Raw genomic sequence first — 25,675 nt, 5'->3', positions numbered from 1 at the left:
CCTGCTGCCACCCTGTCACCCGGGGCCGTTCCACCTGCTCAGCCTGCACCCGGCCAGGACCCCCAGCCCCGACAGCCACTCCTGCCAGCCCGCGGGGAAGCCCCGCCTCGGAAGGAGGGCCACGATTGTTTCTCCTCCCGCACCCCCCCAAACGATGGCCCAGGACCTCCAGGCACGGGCAGAGGGAGGGAGCAGCTTCCGGACTGTGCCCCGGCAGGGCCCACTCCCAGCCCAGCAGCGGGCGCCTTGGATGCCTCCATGTCACTCCCGGGGAGCCGGGGAGCCGACAGCCTCCTCTCCTTTGGAACCCCCACCCGGAATGGTCTGGATGAAAGGAAGCTCCTGTGGGCGTCCCTGGCTGCTGAGCAGGCAACAAATAGCATGTCCCCGGGCGCTGTAGCAGAATCAGACCAAAAAGCGTGAAAGAGCTCCACGATGCAGTTATCTTTATACACGTTTACATATTTGTAGCAGATGCATCCGGCTTGGTGGTTTGCTGGTCCTTTCCAGACCTGGCCCGACCCAGTAAGCTGCACTCACTCCGCGGAGCATCTGAGGGCCCCAATTTTCTTCTCCATGTTGTTTGTGCTTCACGCCAAATCCTCCTGCACCCCCTGTAACGACCGGGGCAGGCACCGCACAGGGCGAGACCAGTGGCCTTGCTGCTCCCGAGCGGATGCGTTTGTCTCTGGGCATCGGGTGAGGGGGAGTGGCATGGGGGGCACGAGGCCGTCACCCCTCGGAGGGGCCGTGTGGGAGCCGGCACGGCAGGGGCTGCCCCTCCACTCCTGTCCATCGTCCGTCCTGTGCACTGACTGCTTTCCTGCGTGGTGACCGGCTCTCTGCTCTGCTTGCCCCTAACAGCCCAAAGCAGCTTCAAGACTGTGAACAGCAGCTCGGCGCTCACATCCTATGAACTAACACGTAAGTGCGCCCGGCGTTCAGCGGGGGCCTCTGTGGCTGCGCGGCCAGCGGGGGGCGGCTCCCAGGGGGCTCGGGCCACGGGAAACTAGCTCGGGTGAACGGCTCTGCTTTCTGGCCTTCCTCCCCCCAGACTGTGCCATCGGGGAGGCAGGGAAGGAAACTTCCAGAAGCTTATGCTCAAAGAGGACTTACTGTCTTCAGCTCTTCCTGGTTTGGGACAGAAAGGACAGACAGTAAACCGGCCTCTGGCTCCTTTAGAATTTAATCAAATCGTGCAGCTTTCCAGCTCGCGGTGGATTTCAAATGCCCAGTGAAGGACCAGGAGGCCCCAAATTTCATTCACTTCAATGGGGAGAACTTGGCTGGATTCAGAGGATGCTGCAAGGGGAGGCAGGGGCCAGGAGCCAGTGCTCTGCGGTACCCTGCTCAGGTTGCTCTGTGGGCACCTCCCCCCTGCACCCCACCTGTGGAGGGTCCCCCGGGATTCACAGCCCACTCTTTCCTACTCTGCGCAGCTTCCTCAAACAGCCCCTTATTCGTTTGCTCATCTGCGGACATCCCCACACCCCCACCCCGCACTCAGTCCCCCTGACATGTTTGCTTAGCCCCCAGGTGCCCGCCCAGCGGTCCCCTCACCTGAGAGCAGTTCAGGGCATTAGGTCTGGGGTGACAGCTCCCCATGGAACCCGGCTCCCCGCTCTTCCGCCACAGGCCCTGACTGATGGAACGGGGTGCTCGGAGCTGACACTCGTTCCTGGGGCTCCCCGTCAGCCCCTTCTCCCTTCTCAGCACTCAGCCACGCGGCTCCCCTCACTGAGACCACAGCGGGGCCCCTGCAAACCCAGGGGGCCGTTTCCTGTGTGATTTTATGAGGCAGCCTGGCTGCAGCCCCGCATCAGCTGTCATGTGCTGAGGCCCTGAGAAGCCAGAAGCTCTGCTGAAGTGCGCGGGCAGAGCCCTGTAGGCATTTCTTGAAGCCGACGGCAGAAAGACCTTGGCCGCCCGAGTCGCTGGCAGCCGGCTGGGAGGCGGGCGGCTGGAGGCAGGTGTGAGGCAGTGTTCACACCGGCACACGGGGCTGACACACCCGTCGGCCTGCACAAACGCCGGGCCCCCGATGAGGCAGTGCTCGTCAGTGGGGGAACCTTCCAGAAGGCTTTGGTTTAGAGGTCGGTCACTCTCGCATTATCAGTTAGTGCAGAACGCACCTCGGACGCCTGCCCTGTGCGAGTCTCTGTACCTGACGTCCCTCCCTCCCCTCTCCCCAGGACGGGGCCATTGAAAGCCCACAGGCTCCGGCAGCCTGAGGCCGGGGACATGCCAGCTGCTCTCATTCAAGGACAGATCCCGGACGGAAGGGCAAGCCCCAGTCATGTTTTTTGATCAAATCCTTGACTCTGGAAGCAGAACTCCCTGCTGCCTTTTACCTGACTGTAGAACAGACGCCTTTTCCTGTGTCTTCATCACCAGGAGGGTGACCCCACGGGCGATGGAGGCAGCTGGCGTTTCCAGGCTTCCCTGTGGCCTGAAGTCTAGCGCTCTCCCCTCCCGCTCCCCAGAGGATGCCCTTGGTGTGGTTCATAGCGGGGGATTTTCAAGAAGGGGAGATGGTCTGGGTGCGAGCTGACCCCTGTCTCCTTGAACCCTGCAGATCTGAAGAAATACAGGCGCTACGAGGTGATCCTCACGGCCTACAACATCGTCGGCGAGAGCCCGGCCAGCGCGCCCGTGGAAGTCTTCGTCGGCGAGGCCGGTAAGCTCAGCGCGTCGCCCGACCCCGTGCTTGCCCCGGCGGCGGAGCCCGTGGCCGCCCCAACAGCCAGAGTCTGTGCCGGGCAGGGCCCCGCCTCACTGGGGAAGCAGAGCCGTGGGCTGGGGAGGTTTCCACTGCCTGGAGGAGGCTGGCTCGGCTGACAGCTGGGATTTCCTATCGGCTGCAGTGAACGGCCAGGTCTTGTTTGGAGACGCAGTTTATTTAAAATACCCGAAGGCCGCCTTGTCCTCATTCCTTGCTGGGGGATAGTGACGGCCCTGAGCTGAATTATTAACTTAGGGGAGCCTGGGTGTGTGGGAAACGGGAGCCCCAGTGCATGTCTGTCCTTCATCGCCACCTGGCGACTGGGGTGGGTGTGGACAGTGGCCAGGTCACCTCAGCCGACCCCACCCTGCCGGCCTCTCCCCTCTCAGTTAAGGAGCGACTCCTACGTTTGTTTCCAGGCGCCGTCCCTCTGGGGGCCACATGCTGGGGACAGCGATGCCTTGTTTTTAGATCAGATGCAGCCCCCTCCCCTCCTCGGCTGGGTGCTTGAGGTCACGGGGAGCTGGGCCCCTCCCTCCCCAGGGACCCCTTCCAGGGAGGAGTGACCCCTCCCTCAGCCGAGGGCTTTCGGGAATTCTCTGAGGTTGCTGTACGGCCTGGAGCCTCCGTCCAGATCTGCCGGTGCAGCTGTAGAAGGACGGGGCGTCGGGCTGGGCAATCGGAGCTTCCTCTGATGCCAGGAAGGCCCAGCGGCGGGAGGGGCCTTGTGGCCCGCAGACGGGGACCCATCACGGCCTCCCCCATTTGGAAAGGTTCTTACACACCAGTCGGTGGCACTGAGTCCAGCTCAGGAGAGTTCTTTCTGGAATGGTCAAACAATATTTAAATACCAGTGAGGGTGAAGTGACACCTCTGCAGCCTGTCGTTCTCACAAGCATCCCCCGTCGGTTACTCGGAGCTGTGTGGGGGCGCTGGGCATCCAGGAGGGGGGCGGGCCTGGCCCTGGGACCCGAGGACCAGCTCCGAGCAAGGGATTCTGCCCCCCCAGACGGCCCCTCGGGAAACCCTATGCAATCCTGTCCCCCGCACAGCGAGCAGTGGGTAAGGGGAGGTCGGGAGGGATCCCCAAAGGAAGGACCCTGTTTCTCCTCTCGCCATGACGTGGGTTATAGTATCAAGCCACAGAACAGGAACTCGACAGGAGCAAGCAGGTGGGAGGACGCAGGCGGTTTTCCAGCAAATCTGGGAGGAGAGAGATAGGAGGTCACAGGCTGTAATTTGGGGCTGAGGCCTGTGTGTGAGCAGAGCCTCTGGGGAAGGGTCAGTGTGAGCTCCAGTCCTCGGAAGGGGAAGGGTCTGGGGCCAGAGACCCAAGAGACAAAACCAGAAAGGCTTTGGATGTTTCGGTGGCCGGATGCTAGAGAACACCACACTTCTCAGGATGCACATCAGATCCCTGGAGCCTGGGGAGAGGGACCCTAACAGGCTTCCAGTAAGCACGTGGGGCAGAGGCCCCAAACTCTTCCTTCCCTCCCAGCTGGACTGGACTGCATCTGCCAGTTTCTGTTGCAGCTGTGTATGGCCGCCACCGAGGCATGAATGGAAGTGAGGGTGTCCCTGCCCAGCAGAGGGGCGGAGAAGTGGCTGGGCCTTCCCCACACTATTTTCTTCATGTGCCGAGTCCTCGAGGAGGTGGAGCTGTAGTGAAGGAGCCTGGAGCCCGAGTGACCACCAGGGAGGCCACGCCAGCCCAAGCAGCGACCCTGGACTTCACAGAGCAAGAAGGAAGCGTCACGTTGACACACCAGCTGCAGCCAGCTCAGCCCTAATGCGGAGAGCCGAGGATGTCAGCCTCACAGACACCACGGTGTCCCTGGCATCACCCCCCTTTGGCCTGCTCTCTCATTGTAGTAGATGATGGGGTGCACACAAGGCCTCTGCGAAATTCACACCCTCCTCCCCATCCCTGCCGACATTGCCATCTGCAGACACAGATTCCCTGGCCATGAGGGGTCTCCATGTCTGACCCTGAGGCCTAGGCAGGGAGGTTCCCCGTGGCCAGGCTTTGTGGCCAGCAGCCCCGGGATGGTGGCTCATAGGACATCCGTGTGGTGTCCCCAGTTGTCACTGAGACGGCGGAGGCTCGGCACAGGCTCATCACTCGGCCACGTTCCCACGGCTGGCAGTCGGGCCGAGCCTGAGCCCAGGCCTCCCGCCTCTGCGCCTTGCTGGGGGTCCGTGCCCTCCGTCCTTCGTGGAGGATGCTTCCTGAAGGCTGTGGTCCACATTTCCATCTCCCTTTCTCGGGGGAAGTCCTGGGGCTTCATTTCCAAACCGAGCACCCCTGGCCCCGATTAGCCTGCAGTCACCAGCAGTACCGGGGACTGGGCCGGGGTCCCTGACTCAGCGGTCCCCGTCTCGCCCCTCCTGGTCAGTGGGGCACGGCCTCCCGGGCCTGGAACGTGAAAGCACCTCCACTCTCCCGACCGGCTGGGTCAGGCCCCAGCAAGGCCTCTCGGCTGTCCTCCGCGGGCATCTCTGTGCTCTGTGTTCGCACCAAGGGAAGATTCTGGAAAGACGTGTGTCCGTGCTTCCAGCATTGCTGCCGGTCAGCTGTCACCTTCACGTCCCTTTGCTTCCCACAGACTGTTAGGAGGAGCAGCCTGAGGGACCCCGTTGTAAGAATTCTCATTCCGATGACGAGAGGCCCTGCCGACGTGCTGACTCGGGGTGGCTTTGCCAGCCTTCGGGAAGCAAAGCTCAGGGGCCACTTCCTGCTCGCCGGGCTGGAGGCTTCTGAGCACCACGACCCAGTTGGCACAAAGCACCCGAAGACCCAGCCTGTTTATGTTTATTTATTTTTGGCTTCTGTTTTCATTATACTAAGACAATATATTCAAAAATATTGTTTTGTTGTTTTGCTCTACACGGAACATTTTTTTTTTAGCTTTCTTTCCATATTTTTTTTTAAACAAGAGAAATTCACATAGCATAAAATTAACCATTTTAAATTGAGCAATTCAGTGGCATTTTATACTTCACAATGTTGTGCAAACACCACCTCTATCTAGTTCCAAAACCTCCCCATCACCCCAAAATAAAACCCAGCGCCCACTAAGCAGTCACTCCCCAGCCCCCACCCCAGCTCCAGCAACCAGCGATCTGCTTTCTGTGCCAGTGGCTTTGTGTCTTCCGGACGTTTCATATATGTGTCTTCAGACAGTATCCATCGCTGTGCTTATGGCACATTTTACTCAGCATAATGTCCTCAAGCTTCATCCATCTTGAATCAGGAATCAGAACTTCATTCCTTTTTGTGGCTGAATAATCCTCCGTTGTGTGTATATTCCATGTTTTATTTATACACTATCGGTTGATGGACACTTGGGTTGTTTCCGCCTTGGGCTCTCGGGAGTGAGGTTGCTGTGAGCGTCGGTGCCCAGGGATCTGCCTCAGTCCCTGTGTCCAGTTCTCCTGGGTTCACACCTGGGGAGGGAGTGCCAGGCCGCGTGCCAGCTGCAAGCCCGAGTGGAGGCTCTGCCGTTTGCTGGCTGGGACCCGTAGGTGAGGCCCTTGACCACACTGATGAGGGCGTGGGGAACCACGGCTGGGAGCCAGGAGTTGGGAGCCCGGACTCACACCCCCGCGCTGCTGCTAACCCTTATTCTGCTCACGAGACGATGCCCAGAACACGCCTGGGGTGGGGTCGTCAGCATTTTGGTGAGTAAATGGATGCAACCTTGGCGAGGCCCTTGAATGGACTTGTGTATAAATGACAAGGTGCCACAGTAGACAATCTCCAGCAGCCCCTCAGGCCCGAGTAAGTGGTTGTTAAATCTAAATCTATTAAACCTCAGAGAGAAAGGGTGGTTTTTAGGAGATTTTTTTCATCAAGATTGATTTCTGAGCCCAGGTGTTACAATTTGATGAAAATAATACAACCGTAGGAACTCCAGTTTTCAGGAGATAGAAATCCAGTTCAAACAAGTTCAAGCTAAAAGAATCGTATATTAACTTGTGTAACAGAAAAGTTGAGGAGTCTGGTGACAGCTTCAGGCATGGCTGGATCCAGGGACCCAACCACCTTGTTCCCTGCCCCTCGTGGTTCCACTTTACTCTCTGTTGGCTCCTTTCTCAGTCAGGCTCTTCCATCACGGTGGCCCTGGATACAGTTGAAATCCACTGACTCTCCTTTGGCTGCGTTTGGTTGCATGCCCCTCCACAAACCGGGAATGTACATGACGGTGATGTGGGAACTCTTGTTGCTGAGCAAGGGCCTGAGTGGTGAGGATGGAGCGGCCCCAGCGACAGGTTGCTCAGGCAGCCGTCCTAGCAGGGGCTTCCTGCCCAAGGGGCCTCCAGCTCCCCTGACTGCCCTGAGCATCACTGTCCTTCAAAGAGGACAAGTGTTCAGGAAATATCCAAGAACCCTGAAACCATGGGGGTTAAATCACAAAACAAAACAGGTCTGACCGACTCCAAACAAAGCCAAGGCTTTCTGCTTGGGTCCGTGTTCCACACCAGCCAAAATTTAAGCCGGCACCACTTTTGCCCAATTTTTGCTCCACTCCAAGGGTGGTGAGGCCGGGAGGCAGGAACGCCCATCCCACCCCGCCCAGCTGCTGCTTGTGCCCCTGTGAGATGGGGCCCCGCTCACAACCACGCTGGCCGTGGTTGTGTCTGCTGGCTCCCTCCAGCCGGGGTTGGCTGCAGGTTCAAGGCACAGCCCAGCAGCAGAAGGTGTGATGTGTCTCCACGGTGGCCTCTCCTTGGATCTCCCCACAGGCCTCCTAGTTTCCTTGCCCTCAGCTTGTCCCCAGTAAACATCAGCCCGACACCAGGAGGGCCTTCGCTGGCTCCAGGAAAGGGAACCAGGCTTTCCAGGGGGCAGTGGTCATCAGGGCTCAGGATCAGCGGCGAAAGCTGCATGCCCAGAACTTTTGCCTTAGACACCACAACTTTTAGCAAAAATGGAATACAGACGGGTACACAGCTCAGTGTTTTAGTCAATCAATTGTCTGGGCAGCCTTTGGGTTGTTTTGGTGGCATGTGTTGCTTTGGAAGACAGGAAAAGTTGCTTTGAAACTATTGGTGTTTTAAGAACAAAAAAAAATTATTGCAGAACGTGGTTCCACCTTTCCTTATAAAGTACTCCAAGTTTTTAATTACCTTCGGTTGGAATGAAAGAAAAATCACCAAGTTTCTAGCTGTTTTAGCTCCCCCTAGTGACAAATTAAGCTGATCCTAGAGCCTATTAAGTGAAATTAAAGAGATTCAGAGCTGGGCTGGTTTGAAAACGTGTCGATAATAAGAGCGAACGACAGTTTAAGTGTAATTAGCGCAGTCACTGCGTTTCCGCGTCTCCAGGTAATTACAGAGGAGCCCGGGGACGGAAGGAAGGGAAGGCACAGGCAGCTTCTGTCCCTCGGGGGCCACAGTCCCGCCTGCCAGGCCGGCCGGAGCGCTGCACACAGGGAGGGACGTGGCGGGGCGGGTGAGCCGGCCGGTGGCCGATGCGATTTCCTGGGTCCCGACACGCTCGGGCTCCTCCGTCGCCGCAGCCGCCCGGGAGGTGCTGCTGTCCCCACCTGCAGGTGGCCCAGCCCCTCGCTCGCGCTCTGCACCCTGAGAGCTCCCAACATGGCCATGAAGCCTTCGCCAGGAGGTCAGACTCCAGAGTTCAGGGACGTGAGTGTCCCTGGAAGGGGCTGGGGGGTCAGCAGTCTTCCCCGCAGGCGTGTCCCGGCCCCGCACGGCAGCCCCAGGCACCTGCTGAGGGATGGCAGGTTGGCCGCGCCCTGCGGCCGTGCCAGGGAGTTTCAAGATACCGCTCGGGCGCTTTGCTGCTTCCTCCAGCTCTCGCTCCACCACGGCCAAAACAACCCGTTATCCAGGACGCCCTCTGGGTGAGGCCCACGGGTGGTGCTGGGGTCAGCAGAGACAGCAGCTGTGTTGACTTTCTAAGAAGGGTGGGGGTGGGGAGGAACTGGGGGGGCACGGGGGTGGGGGCAGACACCTAGAGAACTCGGGGGGTTCCCAGGCTGACCTCTGACAAGGAACCTAGAAGAGGGCCATGGTGACCCGGGAGAGGGGCACAGGTGGTCACCCCGCAGGCACAGGAGTGAGCTGTCGCCACGGGGCTTCCAGCCTGTCCCTGCCTCCTCCGGGACCGTCCTCAGGGCGAGCTCGTCCTGCCCCTCCCCGTTCAGGCCCCTCTGGGGCTGCACAGCGTCCATCCTAAGGCCAGACCGGGGGCCCTTCAGGACCCACCCAGTCCTGGCCCACATTCCAACCGCAGCTGGCAGCACCCTGTGTCCCCTGATCGGGCCCCCCCATGCCTGGGGTCTTGTGTGCTCCGTCGGCCTGGGCCGCGTCCCCTCAGAGGTGGTGGCTGGGAACCCTGTGCAGAAACATCAGCATTAGTGACCAATGGCTGCTCTTTCCAGTGGGTTATGGGGAAGATCCTAATGCTTTATTGGGAAAGATCCCAAACCTCACCCAATCCTGCACTTACGTATGTCCTTCGCCTGCTTCTCTGTAAAGTCCGTCAGCTCGCCATGCCTGCTGTTCAAGACGTCCCTTAGCACCAAGTCACCAAGCCACTCATGGTGCCTCCGGAGAGAGAAGGCGCCCGAGTGGGGCCCTGCCCTGGAGGAGCCCACACGGGGGCCTCGAGAGAGAGGGGGCTCCCCGGGGCCCGGCAGTAAGGGTCTCGCGGCCTTCAGTGTGGGCAGAGTGGGTGGGGGGTCACCAGAGTGACCTGCAGGGTGGGTGGGAACCGGGGCACCATGCGGAGGGAAGACACAGTGTCCCCAAGTGTGTGACCAGCTAGCCCGGCATCCCCGGCCCTGTCCTTGCCCACCCCATCGGGTTATGGGGAGGACTAACAGGAAGAGCCGTTTGGAGGTGCTTTGTCAACTCGCCTGGATCCCAGGGCTCTCCCCAGCCACTGGCCTGCACGCTTCTCCCCTTCCCAGCCAAGACCTTCCTGAAGGAGCTCCGCATCTGTGTTTGCTTCTCTGTCATTTAAATTCACATTGGGAAAACGTCCAACATACACAAAGGTAGACAGGAGAGGACGGGAGAGCACGCACGCGTTCACCGCCCACTGTCAACTGTGATGCGCTCATCCAGGGCACGGCTCGTCCATTCACCCACCTGCTCCCCTCCTCCCACGTTATTTCAAAGTAGTCCTCAGACATCAGGCCATTCTGTTTTGACCATGGCATTTTATTAGAAAATGTATCAGGATATATCCTTAAAAGAACACTTAAAATGCATCTATATATCCATATCCACAATGCCATTGTCACACTTAGAAAAAGTAATAATCGTTCCATAATATACTCAAATATCCACTCAGCGTTCAAATTCCCATCAATTTCTCTTGACCTGCCTGAATTCCTGACCTGTGGAAACTGTGGGATAACTAATATGTGTTCTTTTAAGCAGCTAAGTGGGGACTGTTTGTTACACAGCAGTGGACACTAATACATCCCACGGGGCATGTGCTTCGCCAGGAGGGTGCCCAGCCCAAGCCCAGCTTCTGCACATCCTGGGCTCCCGGAGCCCGGCGTGGGGGTCAGTAAAGACAGGGCACGGAGGTGCGAACGGTCTCGCTGCCCAGTGTCTCTGCCCCCTTTGGTGCCGGTTCTTCAACTCAGGTCTCCACTGTCTGCCTTCCCCACTGCAGGGATCACTCCCGTCCCCCTCCACCACCCCCCACACACACACTCACTCTCAGATGTTCCCACCCTCTTCCTCTTGTCCAGGAGACTCGCAGGAAGTCCACAGCCCCGTACCCGGCTCTCTGCCCAGGATCTCCACTGGCCACACCCACAGGTTCCCCAACAACCTGACTTGTCCCCAACTGGGTTTCCTTGTGGTAGTGAAGAGCCCGGACTCCGAGGCCAGGCTGCCCGGGCCGGCTGCTGGCTCTGCCCATGAGCCCAGGCAAGGGGCTCCTCCTCCTTGGGTTTCAGTATCCCCGGCGGAAGGGCTGCCATGAGGGTCAGATGCATTAACACGGATGAAACCCTTAGAAGGCGTCAGGCGTGGAGCACTGCCGCAGCGTCGCCCACCGCTGGCCTTCCCACCGAGCTCAGCCAGGACAGCAGTGACGACGAAACGCCCGGGCCTCCGCCCGCATGTCTGGGAACAGGCCCCCACCCGTCCCCAAATCCTGAGACAGAGACTCGGGTGTCAGCCTCAGCTCCTGGCCTCTTACTCCACACAACCAGCGTCACCACGTCCCGTTGACTCCCAGCCCCCACCTCAAGTCCTCTTTGTCACCCTTATCCTCCTCGCTGCCCCCACCCTGTCTGGCCCCATCTAAGGCCTGTGTTCCTGTTACAGCTCCGCAGTGGTCCCCCTGCCCCCAGGCTGGGTCTCCACACCCAGGCCACTCGCTAGCAACAGCCAAAATCATCTAACGTATGGCTTTGCGTCCTGCTCCCCTTTAAAATCTTCCAGGAGAAACTGAGCCTCTGAGCTCTAAATCCATTCCGCCCCTGACTGGGCTGTGCTCTCCCACTCCAGCCCCTGAACTGCTGTTCGCGCTGAACCACCTTGTTTTCCCCTCACTGACTCTTCACTTCACTCTTCAGGTCTCTCCTGAGAAGCCACCTTTTCCAGGAAGCCTTCCTTGACTGACTTGCCCCCCACCCAGGCACGGCTGAGAGCCCCTCCTCACGCCTCTCAGCTCCCCATGCTCACCCCAGCACAGAGCTGACCCTCCAGGGTGTGCTTCCTGCTCACCCACCCGTGAGCTGCTCCAGGCCGTGCACCCCACGAGGGCAGGTGTCCTTGAGTCCCCACCCCAGGGCTCACAGCCATCCCCGTAAGCTGGAGCCTTGCCATGTGCATATACATGTGTGTGCAACAGGTGTGCAAAGACTGTCGATTCCCCGCACTACTGGGTCCTGGCTGGTAAGGCTCCTCCCTGCCCACACCCGTGGCCCCAAGCCCAGCCTCGGTTAAAGGAGTCAGGCTCGGACAGGAGCCCTGGGCTTCCGTTCTACCCCATTTCTCGGGGGAGCCTGTGAATTAGCTCGTCTGAGCCTCAGTTTCCTTCTGTTAAACTGGAAGAATAGCGCTGTCCCATGTGCTGGCTGCTGGAAGGCCCCCCCCTTCCCTTCGTGGAGTCAGATAATGGAAATATCTGTAAGGAAAACAAGTTTGTTAATATGAGTCAGACACCCTCTGGCCTCAACTTCCTTCCTTTTCGTATCAAACCAACTGTTTTTAAACACAGTTTTGAAGGCCACTCCGTTTCTTGGGCTTGCAGCGTCGTCTTACGGCAGCTCAAGCGTGTGCCTGCCCCGGCCGAGAGTGGCGGCCCCGTCACCCGGAGCTGCCTTCCTTCCTCTGGCAGCTTCGCTCCATTGGGACCCAGAGGCCTCTCCCGCGTTCTCCGGGCCCTGGGAGTCAGAGCCGCGCACAGTCACGTCCGCACGCTTCCAGAATTCTGTGATTCCCACAACACACCTGCCAATAAGAAGGCCGGGGGTTGATCTGGGACCTACCCCGCCCACGAGTGGCCACCGCAGTGGGTCATCGCTGATCGCCCGCACCAGGTGATCCCACGGTCGTGGCAGGAGCCGCCCCACCCGAGCCGGAAGAAGAAGCCTTTTCTGGTGACACAGGGAACAGGTGGTGACAAGATGCTTCGTGCTCCCCAACTTTGTGGCCCTCTGTCGACCCAGAGGCCGGGCTCTGGAAGCCCAGAATGCACGAAGGCCGGGTCTAGGCCGGGCCCCTCTCCTGGAGGAGCGCACGCCCCAGTGGGGTGTCAGGGTCTGTTGCTGCGTAACAAACAGTCCCCTCTGAGCTTCTGAAAGCAGCACACACTTGCCATCCCGCAGCTCCCAAGGGTCAGGAGTCCAGGCAGCCTGGCTGAGCCCTCTGCTCAGGTCCCTCACGAGGCTGTGATTGGGGCAGCCAGGGCTGCGGGCTTGTCCAAGGGCCGGATGGGGCTGACCCTTCCAAGCTCGTGCACGTGGCCGTGGGCAGGATTAGGCAACTCCTGGGCCGTTGGACCGAGACCCCAGTTCCTCACAAACCACTGGCTAGAGCCTCCCTCGGGTCCTGGCCACGGGGGCCTCTTGTTAGCACAGCTCACAGGAGGCAGCTTCATTAAAGAGTGCCCAGACCGAGCCCTGGATCTTGGTGCTTGCCCTCATGGAGCCCAATACTGCAGAGGAAAGGCTAAGCCTACTTAAAATTGTGCGTAAGAGTCTCTTTGTTGCTCAGATGTGGCCCGTCTCTATCTAAGCCAACTCGGCAGGTGAACTCACTGCCCTCCCCCTACATGGGACGTGACTCCCAGGGCTGTACATCTCCCTGGCAAGGAGGGACATGACTCCAAGGGATGAGCCTGGAGCCGGCATTGTGGGACTGAGAAAATCTTCTTGACCAAAAAGGGGAAGAGAAATTAAACAAAATAAAGTTTCAGTGGCTGAGAGATCTCAAATAGAGTTGAGAGGTCACTCTGGAGGTTATTCTTATACACTATATAGATATCCCTCTTTAGTTTTTAGTGTGTTGGAATAGCTAGAAGGAAATACCTGAAACTGTCAAACTGCAACCCAGTAGCTTTGATTCTTGATGACAATTGCATAGCTATGTAGCTTACACGGTGTGACTGTGTGATTATGAAAACCTTGTGGCTCACACTCCTTCTATCCAGTATGTGGACAGATGAGTAGAACGTTGTCATTCTAGTGTCTGTTTGGGTCTCTTTAACTTTCTTCAGGAATATTCCTACAAGTGGGATTACTGGGTGATTCCATAATTGTGGTAATTCCATATTTAACTGTACGAGGAACTGCCATATTGCTTTCCGTGGTAGTTACATTTTGTATTCCCACCAGCCATGCACTGGAGTTCCAATTTCTCCGCGTCCTCTCCAACACTTGGTTTCATGCTTGATTTATTTGAAAACAGTTTTTGTTAAGCTTCTTCGGAATTGGTTTCCGTTCAGGATCAGCAGATGAAGTAATAGGAGGACAGACGGGAGGAAAGGCCGGGAAGCTGGAGCGAGATAGGGTTGGAGGCGACCATCTCCAGGAACTCGCCCTGCCGTCCCCTGAGAATCTGCGGTGAGGGGGCTGGGGAGCCAGACCGCCTGGGTCAGACACGACTCGGAATCCGCACCCTTGCCGGGCGTGCGGCCGTGGGCAGCTGACTTAATTCTGGGCCTTTGTTTTCTCGTCTGAACAGTGGGGCAGGTGAAGAGTACACACCCCATAAAGCTGTGGGGTCGGCATGGGCACCAGCAAAGGACTCGGGGTGACGTGGTGGGTAGAAAGCTCCACCAGCATCTTCGTCCTCAGTAGTCTTCACATCACACCAGTGAATCGCCCCATGTCCAGCAGCCAGGATCCTGGATTCGCCACTCCCTGCTTTTGCCCTCAGGAGTCCTGGGGATTTCCGGCGAGGAGGGGGCTCTGGGAGATGACTGTGATGCGTGCAACGCCTATCCATCGCGTCCGTTACTAGTTTATAAAATGTGATACTCACGCTCTGAATTGTTGGTTATAATCTTTTAAAAATTTTTACTTGGTAACGTCAGCTAACGCTCTCATCTGCAGAGGAGAGGTTCCTGGAGGGCAGGGCTCATGGCTGCTTGGCCCGTCTGGGGTGGCCTGGACGTGCCGGTGACGGTGTCCTGAACGACGAAACCCCCTTCATGTCCGTGGGATGCCCAGATACGAAGGCTTCGTGCTCTCTGGCTCGCCTGTGCCTCCCTCCTGCACACCTGCCACGGAGTCACTGCTCTCTGTCTCCAGTTTTGACTTGTCCCCAACTGAGCTGAAGCAAAATGATCCATTTAAACCTCCTTTATGTATGAGAAGGCCCTGGAGGCTACGTAATTACCCAGACCCGGAGTGTCCTCCTGGTATCCCTGCTCAGGGAGCAGATGTGTTGGCAAACTTTGCTGAGAAAGTAAATTACATTAGGGAATTTGATTTCCTCTTTACTTTCATAGGAAATCAGAGTGTTTGACCAGAAAAATGTGGATGTCATTACAGCGAACTGACGGACATAAGAAAGACTCATTTCATTACACTGAAACATTAACAGTGATCCTCAAACTTTGCATTAAAAACTCGCTCTACCCAAATCAAAAATTGCAGCGGTTTGTTAGCAAATCCAAAAGTAGACACCTAGAATGTTCTAGCACATTGTGGGCTGACACCAGCAGCAGGTGCCCAGCCTGGCCCAGGACGACCCCCTTCCATCCCTGTCCCTGCTCCTTCCGCTCCCCTCTCCTGGAGGCCCCTGCTCCCCTGCCCCACTGGCACGTATTAAAATCACCCCCATATTTAAGAGCCAGACGAGTGTTCTGTTTTCCAGGAAGTACCCCACACACCCCCAGTTAAAAATTTATTCTCCTGGTCCCAAAACCCACCTCATAAACTTATTTTGTATTGGAATTATTGTGATTTCTCTCTTTCTTATTAAATTCATGTTTTACAGCTTTCTATCTAGCTATCCCTCAGGCCCGAGCCTAGGGGCTGGTCAGTATTCAGGGAAACCCCAGTAGTTATGCTGCATAACAAATAAGCCCCATCTCAGTGGAGTACAGACCTGAGAGTGTATTTGTCCCTCAAAATGCCTGCCCTTTAAGGTCAGCTTCACGTCCCCTCCCTAGACTTGTGCTGGAGACCCACCTGGGGCTTACGTCAGTGGGAAAAGAGGAGACGCAGCCCATGGAACCTTCTGAGAGCTTCCTCCAGGAAGTAGCACATGTCACTTATGCTCTGGTGTCATTGGCTAAAGCAAGGTGCATGATCAAGCTGCAGGTCAGGGGTGGAGATGTGCAGTTCTCCTCCAAGAAGGGGCAGCTGTGAGCCCCAAGGCCAGGCCACGGTCCACGGCCGAAGACGCCTCTCCCACGGGAGGCAGGGAGCATTTGAATGAGCGGAAGGGTGGAATGAATGAACAGACGTCACTCATACTGCGGCACTACAGCCCCTGCAACTGTGAGACTCTCTGCGCTGCTCTCTCAAACCCCAGCAGCTTCGCCAGCTACCTCTATAGAATGTTCCTTCTTTCTCTGTCCGTGGGGTCAGCAGCTGGCCACTGTCCAGCTCCCTTGCCTTGTGCTTGAACCCTCCTCTCAGGACTCAGTGCAGGGTCCCGGCTTGGCCTGGTGGGACGTGGAGTTTGGGGGTAACAGCCGGTGCCCTCCATGAATAAGCGCATCAGCAGCCCAGGTCAGTGATCGCCATTGTGTTCCATTGGCTGCTCATCAACCAAACAGATGCCTGGTGGGCTCCTCGGGGACACCCAGCCCACCCAGCAGGGCCAACCAAGGTGGCAGCAGCTCTGCCCTCGCTGCCTTCTGGGGCGTCCTGCCGGCGTCCAGCTCTCCCTTCCCTGGCAGCTGTGTCCCAGCTCGGCCCACGGCCTGCAGCGCCCAGCTCGAAGGGCCTCCCCGGGCCTGAGCCTCAGGGGTGCTGTGATTTGCTGCCAGGGGCAGCTGCGCCTCCACAGGCTCTCCCCAGGCCGAGGACCGAGCAGCCCGGCCCTGAGATGGCATCGCCAGCTTGGCACGAGACAGCCAGAGAAATCTCAGCTTCACCCCCGACCTCTCAGTCTCACCTTCCAATGCTGTGCGTCGGTGAGCTCCACATCAGCAAAGTTCGGAGATGGCTGAGCTAAGGTGCTTTTAAAAAATAATTCCATGCCCTCTAAAATGTGCTCTAAGCTGATGTTTGTGTTCGCTGCACACCACAAATATTCAAGGTGGAAGAACAAAAGATAATGACTCATCGATGCCCCTCCGTCTCCAAAGCAAACCCGCTCTGCAGCCAACAAGAACTAAGAGTCAACTCCCCCCATCAGGGAGGAACCCTGGCAGCTCCAGGAGCCAGAAAAACACGTCTCAAAACCAACAAACGTTGCTCAGTGTTTACATATATTTCTCTTCTCCCTGCTCATGTCATCTTCAAAAAATTCTTTGTGACCTGCAGTATTTTTCTGGCACAAAAGCGCCGTGCGGCAGCCTGGCCGGTGGGGGTGCCAGAGCATTTCGGCCTGGGGACATCTGTGCTGCTCCCCTGCCTGAAACGGGGGTGAGAGGTGCCCTCCCACGTGCCAGCCCCAGCGAGGGGGCTCATGGGCCCCCCAGGGACCCCCGGTTCCCAGGTTGCTGCTGGGAGCTCGTGGGTTTCACTGGCTCCCATGGAATTCCGAGTCCGGAGCGCACCTTCCGAATAGGAGCAGAGCAGTGGGGGACAGAAGCTTTAAAAGGGAGGCCCGGGGAGGTGGCACCCACACACGCCTTAGCCTCTCACCTGCCCACTTCTGCCTTTCACGTTTTAACTGTACAGCAGTAATTTTGCGGTAGAGTTGCCGATGGCAAACGTGCAGAAGACATTAACTTTATTTATGTTTTGGATTATTAATGCGGCTGTTAAAATTCCTCCAGTTAGTTTTGATTGAATTGTTTTTGTGTGTGATTCTGTTGTTTAATGGAGCGGTAAATAAGAATTCCTGATAATGAGGCCGAGCATCTGTCGCAACAACCTGGTGTGGGCCACTGCCATTTCCATCAGCAGTGGGGTGGGCCGCTGTAGCAGGACGCCACGGTCAGAGCAGAATAAATGGTGGTGTCAGGCTGAGCGGTGTTAATTACCATTCGATGCCACGTGGGGGGGACAGGGTGGAAGCTGGCGACAGGGACTGGGGAAGGTCACTCTCCCTCTGCCAGCCTCCATGCAGGGCTCTGCCCCTGGGACAGCAGCTGCGGCACCCACACCGCCCTTTGCAGTCTGTAAACAGACCTGCCGGAAAGGCCCAGCTGCAGGAGGGGCACGGTGCAAGGGGGCTGAGGGGAGGACCCCGAGACAGCTCTGGGGGGAGGCTCGGCAGGGAGGACGGGTCGAGGGGAGAAGGGGGCAGCTGCCGGGGGACAAGGGACACGGCCTGGAATTCAAAGACTGTGAAAGTGCTTGAAATGAACACGTGTCCTTCGGGATGGTCACCTCCACGTGGACCGCGCGATAAGGCCTTGGAGTGTGCCCCGCAGCCCTGGTGACACGGGGTGGGAAGGACGGATGTGGACCCCGAGATGAAGCTAGAACCAGCCTCCTAGACAGGGGGAGCGCTGGGCCCTGGGGTGTGAGGAGGGGTCAGCTCAGGAGCCCGTCCCTCAGAGGCCAGGATCCCTGAGTTTGTGGGGCACACACCTTTATTTTCTCTGGACTCGATCTGGATTTCAGCCTTTAGCTCAATTATAAATGTAGGCCGCAAGCCCCCGTAGTGCCAACCGTCCCCGGGACTCACCAAACGCAAGCTGCCACCGAGACCCCGAGCCCCTTCCCACTGGCCACCACTTTGCCGTCGCGGAAGCACTAGGCCTCACGCCACGTTTGAATCAAGCAGCACGTGTGTTAGCATATGGCGCACTTGTTTTGGAATACTTTGCTAGCTGCATCTCAATCTAATCGGTTTTCTTTGTAATTCTTTATCTTTTGTTTTCTGCATTGGCAAACGCCGTTCTGAGAAGGGTTTGCAGTCTTCCCTGGCACCCAAAGGCCTGGGGCCCCTGAGGGGAGCCGGGGCTGTACTGCCCGGGATGTGGTCGGTCCGAGCTGGGGGTACAGCTCGGGGTGGATTCTCCCCTGTGGGGGTCTGGGAGGGGAACCCCATGGGGGGTGAACAGGATGCCGCAGCCGCTGCCCCGACAGCCCCCTCAGCCACTCTCCTGTGTGCTGCTCTGTCCTCAGCTCCAGCGATGGCCCCACAGAACGTCCAGGTGAACCCCCTCACGGCCAGCCAGCTGGAGGTCACGTGGGACCCGCCACCCCCGGAGAGCCAGAACGGGAACATCCAGGGCTACAAGGCAAGGCCCCCACGCCCAGTGTTTCTGGTTTCCAGTCCACTAGCTCGCCAGCCCTGGTGGCCCCAATCCCTGAGAGCACAGCCCTGGGCTCGTCTCGTCACCCGGGAGCTGAGTGTCCAGAGCAGGCTCGGTGGCACCTGCCTCCCGTGATTAAAGCTGCCAAGGGTGAGCCGGGAGGGGCTGGGCCTGCTGCTGCTGCTGGAGGGTTCCCAGGCAGTAGGACCCTCAGGGCCTCCCCCTCACGCCACCTTGGCAGGGCCAGGAAACCCTCCCTCCTCCGTCCCCACCCTGGGAACCTCCAACACCTTTGCCAACGGTAAGAGAAAGGGGGGTGAGGCAGAGAAAGCAGGATTTCTGTCCCAAGTCTGTCCTGCGCCTCTTTTGGAACTGGGCGAGTCCCTGGATTTAATGTGTCTGGAGTGGGCCCAAGAGAGAGCATTTCCCCAAGTGCCAGGTGATGGGGTTCCTGGGAACCACACTTTGGGAATCACAGCACTAAACTCTTATAATTCTATATTAGCCAAATGCTGACAAAAGAAGATGGGATAAGAGAAAAGCAGCAGATGGTACCCATGAGTATCGACTCTGGAATAATGGGGTGGGGTTGGCTTACCCCAAGGGCAGGCAGCTCGTGGCACTGCCCCATCTCCCAGCCCACACCTGCTGGAGGGACCGGGAGCCCCGACATCAGCCGAGCGTCCCCAAGAAAACCTCCCAGCTCTGTTCCGTGAAAATGCCCCCCTCTTCTCCAGAGTTAATCTCCTTGTCTGGTCTGTTGGCACCTTAGTTTATCAGTCACCAGATTCTGTGGGCTAGCCTGCCCTAATGACTATTGGACCAATTAAATGTCCATTTAAAAATGATTTTTGTAGGTGTTTTATGAAAATTAATACTTTCCTCCATGGCAGGGCCGTTACAATGATTAATGAGTGCATGGAAAGCGGTGTTCTCTGAGCTCGGGGCTTGGTGGCAAGGAGCTATTTATGTACATCCAGAATATGTTTTCTAATTTCCTTAATGATGAAGACATTGAACTTGGATATTGATCTCAGGTTAGCGAGGCCCGTATGAGCAGAGGATCGCTTCAGTGAGCAGGGGCTGGAGGGCTTCCTGCGGTCGAGGTGCCCCGCGCTCACCTGCCAGCACCTGCCCCCCGTGCACCAGACGCGTGTCCGTGCGAGTCAGGGGTGCGGCCCTGGCCCGGGGCCCCTGTGCTTTCCTGGTGCGGGGCAGCTGCTCTCGGGCCTGGCAGGGGACTCCGGCCAGCTGTCTCGGGGGCGTTCCTGCCAAACTCTTCACTTGAGTACTGGAAGCCGGGTGAGAGGGGCAGCCTCCAGGAGAGATGTGGGGCCCTGCCAGCGGGGCCAAGCCCAACGCAGTTCTTCACCTGGTTTTTTGGGTTCATTTTCAAAGCATCTTGCCACGTGGATTGAAAACCTGGACATCTACTGTGAGCAAAATGTGGAAGCCAGGGTAGGAGCTAGGGGGCTTGTTCTACTCCCAGCTCAGAACTGGGGAGACGCTGCGTGCAGAGACATGAAGAAAGGCACCCCAGGGCCAGCCCCGGAGTGGGGGGCACTAGCCCCGCACCTGTCCTCAGAGCCCCTCCGGGAGGTGTTTCGTGTGACTGGCTGCGCCCACGTTCTAGAAGCTGATCGTCGGCTCCCCTCCAGCACGGGGGGCCAAGGTCTGGCCCCGCCTGGCCCTCCAGAGTCCACAGGGCAGGAAAGCCCCTCCCCGGCCTCCCCGGCCAGAGCAGAGTGTGAGCCCAGAGCACTGTGGACCCCCAAAGTGGGGGACCCCGAGGCTGCCTTCCTGGGAGGCTTAGAAGCAGGAGAGAGCAGCCGTCCCTCCCAAATGGCCCCTCCCCAACCCTTCCCTCTGTCAGCAGATTTACTACTGGGAGGCCGATGGCCAGAACGAAACGGAGAAGATGAAGGTCCTGTTCCTGCCCGAGACGGCGCTGAAGCTGAAGAACCTGACCAGCCACACCCGCTACCTGGTGGGCATAGCCGCCTTCAACGCCGCCGGGGACGGGCCCAGGAGTGACCCCAGGCAGGGCCGGACCCACCAGGCAGGTAGGGAGCCGCTTCCTGACGGGGGGCTGTTGGGCACGCGTCTTGAGAGCACAAGCCCATGTCACCCCTGGCAGTGTCCCCGACCCCCCTGGGCAGAACCAACTGCCCCTTCCTCTGTTTCCACTGCCCCTTGGTCGGCTTCTCCTGTACTGTGGGCATGTGTCGGCCCAGAGCTCTGGAAGGGCAGGGGGCACAGGGCAGGGGGCACAGGGCAGGGGCACAGGGCAGGGGCACAGGGCAGGGGGCACAGGGCAGGGGCACAGGGCAGGGAGCACAGGGTGGGCAGGGGGCACAGGGCAGGGGCACAGGGCAGGGGGCACAGGGCAGGGGCACAGGGCAGGGGCACAGGGCAGGGAGCACAGGGTGGGCAGGGGGCACAGGGCAGGGGCACAGGGCAGGGGGCACAGGGCAGGGGGCACAGGGCAGGAGCACAGGGCAGGGGGCACAGGGCAGGGGCACAGGGCAGGGGCACAGGGTGGGCAGGGAGCACAGGGCAGGAGCACAGGGCAGGGGGCACAGGGTGGGCAGGGAGCACAGGGCAGGAGCACAGGGCAGGGAGCACAGGGCAGGGGCACAGGGCAGGGGGCACAGGGCAGGGGGCACAGGGCAGGAGCACAGGGCAGGGGGCACAGGGCAGGGGGCACAGGGCAGGGGCACAGGGCAGGGGCACAGGGCAGGGGGCACAGGGCAGGGGGCACAGGGTGGGCAGGGAGCACAGGGCAGGAGCACAGGGCAGGGGGCACAGGGCAGGGGGCACAGGGCAGGGGGCACAGGGCAGGAGCACAGGGCAGGGGGCACAGGGCAGGGGGCACAGGGCAGGAGCACAGGGCAGGGGGGCACAGGGCAGGGGGCACAGGGCAGGGGCACAGGGCAGGGGCACAGGGCAGGGGGCACAGGGCAGGGGGCACAGGGCAGGAGCACAGGGCAGGGCACAGGGCAGGGGGCACAGGGCAGGGGGCACAGGGCAGGGGCACAGGGCAGGGGGCACAGGGCAGGGGGCACAGGGCAGGAGCACAGGGCAGGGGGGCACAGGGTGGGCAGGGAGCACAGGGCAGGAGCACAGGGCAGGGGGCACAGGGCAGGAGCACAGGGCAGGGAGCACAGGGCAGGGGGCACAGGGCAGGGGCACAGGGCAGGGGCACAGGGCAGGAGCACAGGGCAGGGGGCACAGGGCAGGAGCACAGGGCAGGGAGCACAGGGCAGGGGGCACAGGGCAGGGGCACAGGGCAGGGGCACAGGGCAGGGGGCACAGGGCAGGGGGCACAGGGTGGGCAGGGGGCACAGGGCAGGGGGCACAGGGCAGGAGCACAGGGCAGGGGGCACAGGGCAGGGGGCACAGGGCAGGAGCACAGGGCAGGGGGCACAGGGCAGGGGGCACAGGGCAGGGGCACAGGGCAGGAGCACAGGGCAGGGAGCACAGGGCAGGGGGCACAGGGCAGGGGGCACAGGGTGGGCAGGGAGCACAGGGCAGGAGCACAGGGCAGGGGGCACAGGGCAGGAGCACAGGGCAGGGAGCACAGGGCAGGGGGCACAGGGCAGGGGCACAGGGCAGGGGCACAGGGCAGGGGGCACAGGGTGGGCAGGGAGCACAGGGCAGGGGCACAGGGCAGGGGCACAGGGTGGGCAGGGAGCACAGGGCAGGAGCACAGGGCAGGGGGCACAGGGCAGGAGCACAGGGCAGGAGCACAGGGCAGGAGCACAGGGCAGGGGGCACAGGGCAGGAGCACAGGGCAGGGAGCACAGGGCAGGGGCACAGGGTGGGCAGGGAGCACAGGGCAGGAGCACAGGGCAGGGGGCACAGGGCAGGAGCACAGGGCAGGAGCACAGGGCAGGAGCACAGGGCAGGAGCACAGGGCAGGGGGCACAGGGTGGGCAGGGAGCACAGGGCAGGAGCACAGGGCAGGGGGCACAGGGCAGGAGCACAGGGCAGGGAGCACAGGGCAGGGGCACAGGGCAGGGGGCACAGGGTGGGCAGGGAGCACAGGGCAGGAGCACAGGGCAGGGGGCACAGGGCAGGGGCACAGGGCAGGGGCACAGGGCAGGGGGCACAGGGCAGGGGGCACAGGGCAGGAGCACAGGGCAGGGGCACAGGGCAGGGGGCACAGGGCAGGGGGCACAGGGCAGGGGCACAGGGCAGGGGGCACAGGGCAGGGGGCACAGGGTGGGCAGGGAGCACAGGGCAGGAGCACAGGGCAGGGAGCACAGGGCAGGGGCACAGGGCAGGGGCACAGGGCAGGAGCACAGGGCAGGGAGCACAGGGCAGGGGCACAGGGCAGGGGGCACAGGGCAGGGGCACAGGGCAGGAAGCACAGGGCAGGGGGCACAGGGTGGGCAGGGAGCACAGGGCAGGAGCACAGGGCAGGGGGCACAGGGCAGGAGCACAGGGCAGGGAGCACAGGGCAGGGGGCACAGGGCAGGGGCACAGGGCAGGGGCACAGGGCAGGGGGCACAGGGCAGGAGCACAGGCAGGGGGCACAGGGTGGGCAGGGAGCACAGGGCAGGAGCACAGGGCAGGGAAGCACAGGGCAGGGGCACAGGGCAGGGGCACAGGGTGGGCAGGGAGCACAGGGCAGGAGCACAGGGCAGGGGGCACAGGGCAGGGGGCACAGGGCAGGAGCACAGGGCAGGGGGCACAGGGTGGGCAGGGAGCACAGGGCAGGGGCACAGGGCAGGGGGCACAGGGCAGGGGGCACAGGGCAGGAGCACAGGGCAGGGAGCACAGGGCAGGGGGCACAGGGCAGGAGCACAGGGCAGGGAGCACAGGGCAGGGGGCACAGGGCAGGGGCACAGGGCAGGGGCACAGGGTGGGCAGGGAGCACAGGGCAGGAGCACAGGGCAGGGGGGCACAGGGCAGGGGGCACAGGGCAGGAGCACAGGGCAGGGGGCACAGGGTGGGCAGGGAGCACAGGGCAGGGGCACAGGGCAGGGGGCACAGGGCAGGAGCACAGGGCAGGGGGCACAGGGTGGGCAGGGAGCACAGGGCAGGGGCACAGGGCAGGAGCACAGGGCAGGGAGCACAGGGCAGGGGGCACAGGGCAGGGGCACAGGGCAGGGGCACAGGGTGGGCAGGGAGCACAGGGCAGGAGCACAGGGCAGGGGGCACAGGGCAGGGGCACAGGGCAGGAGCACAGGGCAGGGAGCACAGGGCAGGGGGCACAGGGCAGGGGCACAGGGCAGGGGGCACAGGGCAGGAGCACAGGGCAGGGAGCACAGGGCAGGGGCACAGGGCAGGGGGCACAGGGCAGGGGGCACAGGGCAGGAGCACAGGGCAGGGGGCACAGGGCAGGGGCACAGGGCAGGGGGCACAGGGTGGGCAGGGAGCACAGGGCAGGAGCACAGGGCAGGGGGCACAGGGCAGGAGCACAGGGCAGGGAGCACAGGGCAGGGGGCACAGGGCAGGGGCACAGGGCAGGGGGCACAGGGCAGGAGCACAGGGCAGGGGGCACAGGGTGGGCAGGGAGCACAGGGCAGGAGCACAGGGCAGGGAGCACAGGGCAGGGGCACAGGGCAGGGGGCACAGGGCAGGGGGCACAGGGCAGGAGCACAGGGCAGGGGGCACAGGGCAGGGGCACAGGGCAGGGGGCACAGGGTGGGCAGGGAGCACAGGGCAGGAGCACAGGGCAGGGAGCACAGGGCAGGGGCACAGGGCAGGGAGCACAGGGCAGGGGCACAGGGCAGGGGGCACAGGGTGGGCAGGGAGCACAGGGCAGGAGCACAGGGCAGGGAGCACAGGGCAGGGGCACAGGGCAGGGGCACAGGGCAGGGGGCACAGGGTGGGCAGGGAGCACAGGGCAGGGGCACAGGGCAGGGAGCACAGGGCAGGGGGCACAGGCCAGGGGCACAGGGCAGGAGCACAGGGCAGGGGCACAGGGCAGGGGGCACAGGGCAGGGGGCACAGGGTGGGCAGGGGGTACAGGGCAGGGGGCACAGGGCAGGGGGCACAGGGCAGGGAGTGCTGGGCCTGCAGGGAGCACAGGGCGGACAGGGCTTTGTCTGACGCATCTGGTTTCCCGAGGGTCTGGCCTGGCCTGGTACATGGTGGGCGCCCAGTAGACTCCTTTGAGCCATGCACGTTTTCCCCCAGGGCCCGCTAGGAGCAGCAGAGGGAAGGGGGCTTTGCAGCTGCAGCCGGGCCTTCTCCTGGAGCAGGGCTCGCTCCAGGGCCTCGGGGGCCTCTGCATGGGGTGGCCAGCTCTGGCCTGTGCAGACCCCGGGGGGAGCTTCTGGTGCATGGAGGCCAGACCGCACTGTCAGGCCCCCCAGGAGCAGCTGGCAGTTGTCTCCCCACCCATCACAGCCTCCACAGGCCTGGCCCCACCATCACACCAGGCCAGGCACAGCAGAGCATCGTGGTTTGGGTGGTTCTGGGTGGTTCTGGTGGTTCTGGGTGGCCCAGAGAACATCAGGAAGCTGCCCCAGCTCCCCCAAGTTAAGGCAGCTGGGGTCAGTCCCAGGAGCTCTAAGGCTGGGAAAGTGGGGCTCAGGAGCCCATCCCACTCAGGGCTCCCTGACATCCTGGGGGTTCAGGCAGCTGGCACCCCACCAAGGTCACTCCTCAGTGTCCCACCTCCCAGGACACGACCAAGCCTGACAGCAGACGGCTCCTGCCAGTACCACCCAGCAGCCTGGGGGGGCAGATTCAGAATCTGAGCTGGACGTGGCAGACCTGGGGCAGAGGTGCCTGGGAGCCTGGCGGGTCACGGGGCCAAAGGTCACCAAGGGCTGGAGGGAGAGCAGATGGGGGGCAGTAGGCGCTGAGCAACTGGCACTTATGGGCACCGGAAGGCATAGAGTGGAGGTGACCAGGTCCTCAGCAGGCTGGCTGGGGCAGTGGATGTGCACGCCCACCCACACTGAGGGGAAGGGGACGGGGGCAGGGGACGGGGACAGCGGGCATGCACACCCACCCACAGTGAGCCGGGCAGGGGGCGGGGACAGCGGGCATGCACGCACACCCACAGGAGCTGAGCGGGGGCAGGGGGCAGGGACAGCAGGCATGCACACCCACCCACAGTGAGCCGGGCAGGGGGCAGGGACAGCGGGCATGCACACCCACCCACA

General features: G+C 60.9%; 1 protein-coding gene across 4 annotated transcripts in view; it reads left to right on the top strand.

Moving 5' to 3' along the window:
* Positions 1-25,675, top strand: part of SDK1 (sidekick cell adhesion molecule 1) — a 941,791-nt gene that overhangs the window by 869,524 nt on the left and 46,592 nt on the right. For all 4 annotated transcript variants that reach the window (XM_037813737.1, XM_037813739.1, XM_037813740.1 and 1 more), the window contains 4 exons: positions 865-924; positions 2,576-2,677; positions 18,421-18,536; positions 20,428-20,614. In XM_037813737.1, coding sequence (XP_037669665.1) covers positions 865-924; positions 2,576-2,677; positions 18,421-18,536; positions 20,428-20,614 — 465 coding nt within the window. The remainder of the gene's footprint in view (positions 1-864; positions 925-2,575; positions 2,678-18,420; positions 18,537-20,427; positions 20,615-25,675) is intronic.

Source organism: Choloepus didactylus, chromosome 21 (assembly GCF_015220235.1).
Source record: "Choloepus didactylus isolate mChoDid1 chromosome 21, mChoDid1.pri, whole genome shotgun sequence".
In the NCBI taxonomy this organism is placed as follows: domain Eukaryota; kingdom Metazoa; phylum Chordata; class Mammalia; order Pilosa; family Megalonychidae; genus Choloepus; species Choloepus didactylus.
The sequence above is the reverse complement of the archived record's forward strand: the minus strand, read 5'-3'. Positions and strand labels throughout refer to the sequence as shown.